The sequence below is a fragment of the Cyprinus carpio genome, chromosome B5 (assembly GCF_018340385.1).
Source record: "Cyprinus carpio isolate SPL01 chromosome B5, ASM1834038v1, whole genome shotgun sequence".
In the NCBI taxonomy this organism is placed as follows: domain Eukaryota; kingdom Metazoa; phylum Chordata; class Actinopteri; order Cypriniformes; family Cyprinidae; genus Cyprinus; species Cyprinus carpio.
Genome location: NC_056601.1, coordinates 4,531,057 through 4,533,913, shown reverse-complemented (window position 1 = coordinate 4,533,913; position 2,857 = coordinate 4,531,057). Strand labels below are relative to the sequence as shown.

The 2,857-nt window shown below is 38.0% G+C and overlaps 1 protein-coding gene across 1 annotated transcript; it reads right to left on the bottom strand.

Moving 5' to 3' along the window:
• Positions 1–1,066: 1,066 nt before the first annotated feature.
• On the bottom strand, positions 1,067–2,294 carry LOC109083152 (vacuolar ATPase assembly integral membrane protein vma21-like). Its single transcript, XM_019097986.2, has 3 exons — positions 2,116–2,294; positions 1,804–1,913; positions 1,067–1,663 (listed from the first exon to the last, which is right to left on the bottom strand). The coding sequence occupies exons 1-3, from the start codon at positions 2,175–2,177 to the stop codon at positions 1,557–1,559; spliced, it is 279 nt and encodes a 92-aa protein (XP_018953531.2). The 5' UTR covers positions 2,178–2,294; the 3' UTR covers positions 1,067–1,556.
• Between the last annotated feature and the right edge of the window lie 563 nt (positions 2,295–2,857).

Genomic DNA, 2,857 nt, shown 5'->3' with positions numbered 1-2,857 from the left:
CACAGAGGGGGTAGAATGGAGATATAGTAGTAGTAAACAGTGGACAGAGAAAACGACAGAGCTGGATGGGAAACCAGGAAATTCTACTAATTCTCCTTTTTCCGCTCTTCCTCTTCCATCCAGACATGCTCTCAATATTTCCGCAGGGATGTTTCCCTGCCCAGCTTCATCCCTCAAGCCATTTAACTCACTTTTCCCTTTCGTGTTTCTCAGTCATCATCATTTTTGGCTCAGTCTGCTTTAACAGTCGGTATGTAAAAGCCCTCATTCCTTCCATTACCAGATGAAAAACAGCGCTGTAAGAATCTGTCCAGACCAGAACCTATTCATGAACTCATCAAAACCCAAATGCATTCTTGGGGGTGTGATTTGATGTAACTTGATGCAGACTGTCTCAGGGTTTCAAAGACCCTTTTTGTTTGTATAATATGAAGCATATGAAATATATAGTCTGCTTTATTCTGTACAAAATGCTAGAAGGAAAGAGTTTAAAATGGTCATTAGTGTGGTAGAGCTCAAGGCTGATCTCAAAACAGTGTTCTAGACTTGTTCTTGTCATAGTCTCAACCATGGGTCTATGCAGGGGTTTATTTCTGAATTACAATTTGATTGAAACTACATATACGTATCCCTTCTTTAGCAAACTTTGGCACATTTCTGCATGCAGTCATCTTCCTGTGTTGCCTTGGGGTCATGTTTTCTTGTCCAAACTAGGCTGAGAAATGCGGAAACCTCTCCATGATCATGATTTCACTGCCCTCCGTCACTGTCCCTAGCTTAGTCTCAGGCGGATTCACTTGTCAAACCTAATTACAGTGAGTTTCCACTTGATAAAAAATGTGCAGAGCTTGAAAGCTGTAGCAACCACTTCTGATTTTCAAGCCAGAACATATATTTAGTCATGAAAACTTATTATATTGAGGTTAAGTGTGAGAGCTTTTGATTTCACAGCTTATTATTCAAAGAGACAAATAGTTAAAATAGTTAATTAAATGTCACATGGTTCTGTGTGATCAAATATTTATGTGAATCATGAAGATATATTACAGTCATAGAGCAATCTAAATATTCTGATAATTAATTCATTTTATTCATATGATCCTAAAAAGGGGCACAAACAATGGGCGGATGAAGTGTTGATTTATTTGCTACATTGATCTAAAACACATAATGTCAACATAAAACTCTGACCCCACTGAAATAGGTCCGAATATGACACTGCAGGAACAATGAACTTTCATGAGAAGAGTGCGTCTTCTCTGCCGTCCTGAATTAACCCTGCACAAAAACACAGATTAACATCTAACACCTTCTGACACAACCTCCAGCCAGACCAAAGATGACCTCCACCATTCCATGAGAAATCAGGCATCTTCTCTCTGATAGGCTGAGACGTTCAGGAGAAAATTAAACACACACAAAGAGAGATGGAGTCACTCCATTATGATTCTCCACTTCAGGAATGAATAAGATAGTGTTATGTGTGTTTCCATCTCTCCCTTAGTTTTTATCATCTCGCTTAATCCTGTTTTCCCTCTCTGCATTGGTGTGATCCTTCATTCCATGCAACGTAAAACGAAGAGAGCCAGAACCACATGGACGGCAAGCACAGCAACGATGGCGGCATAGAAGTAGCTGTCATTGCTAGAGTATCCCAGAGAGGCTGTGAAGAAAAGATGAGAATTAACCAGCACCTAAGGACTTAATATATAGTGTTACACATGGATATTAAATATTATTATTGTTATTATTTTGTAGAGGCATAAATAGAAGACTGGTTTATAAGCCTTTGGAACCAAATACCTTCAAAGAGAAAAGACTTCGAAGCAAAATACAGTCCGATTGGTAAAGTTATCATCAGAAGAGTGAAAAACAGTAGCGTCTTGAGTACAGAGACAAGCGAACCGTCATTCCTGAATGAATGCAAGGAAGAAAGAGACGAGGAGAGATTAGACAAATTCAACTAGTCGAAATATAAGCTTTAAATCATTTGAAATTCAACAACGATATTAATTAATGGACTATTTCGATTTAAAATTTCATTAGTCATTGTAATTTTGGTGTAAGGTCACGTGTACTCTGAGCAGAAAAGGCGCATCATATAAAATATCTTACCCTCTGAAATCAGGCGCGGTTGCAGGTATGGAGTCCACAGTTGTCTTATCGTAATTTTGCATTTTGTATGTTTAATTATGGACAAAAAAACAGAAGAAAGATGCTGGAACTCAATAGCTCGTAATCCCGTGCTGCGACATCCTGAGTGATTTGCGCTTCCGGGTTTTTGTCACATGATGCGGATGACCGTGACAGCGGTTGTGTGCGCGTTTTTGCGCGTGTCCGCTAGGGGGCGCCGCGGCGCTGTAACGAGCTTCCAGCAGTACAGGACCTAAACTTCTGAAACATCTCTAGTATTCAGTCCTGGGTTTGGGCACCTATCGCGCTGCACATATTTGTTTTTTTTTAATGTATTTCTGGCTCAAATCAGATGTTCGTTATGAAAGAGAGCACTATAAATTAAGTATGTTAGATAAAATAACCTATAAGTAAACTTATGGAAATGTCTTTATGATACTACAATGGCTACGAGAACATTTACATATTTCTTGTTTATTAAAAAATAAAAAAAAGGCTGATATTAGGCTTAAAGTTAGTTAAATTAGTTATGTTAAATTAGACTATTCTAATTTGAGAGATTTTTTAACTAGAAGAGATATTTGAACTTAAAACCAGCATTAAAAAAAAAAAACACTTCTGGAGGACTTTTGAATCAAACCTTAGTTACTGAGTAAAATACTTGAACTTGAAACCAAAAATACTTCAGCTCTTTATGTCTGTGCTGGATATAGCACTGCTAGAG

Bases quoted from the DNA above. Each gene is read 5' to 3' on its own strand.
- LOC109083152 (XM_019097986.2), bottom strand. From the start codon at position 2,177: ATGCAAAATTACGATAAGACAACTGTGGACTCCATACCTGCAACCGCG. The intron at 1,914-2,115 runs GTAAGATATTTT...GCATTCATTCAG, and splicing joins ACCGCGCCTGATTTCAGAGG to GAATGACGGTTCGCTTGTCT. The intron at 1,664-1,803 runs GTATTTGGTTCC...TTTTCTTCACAG, and splicing joins GAAGTCTTTTCTCTTTGAAG to CCTCTCTGGGATACTCTAGC.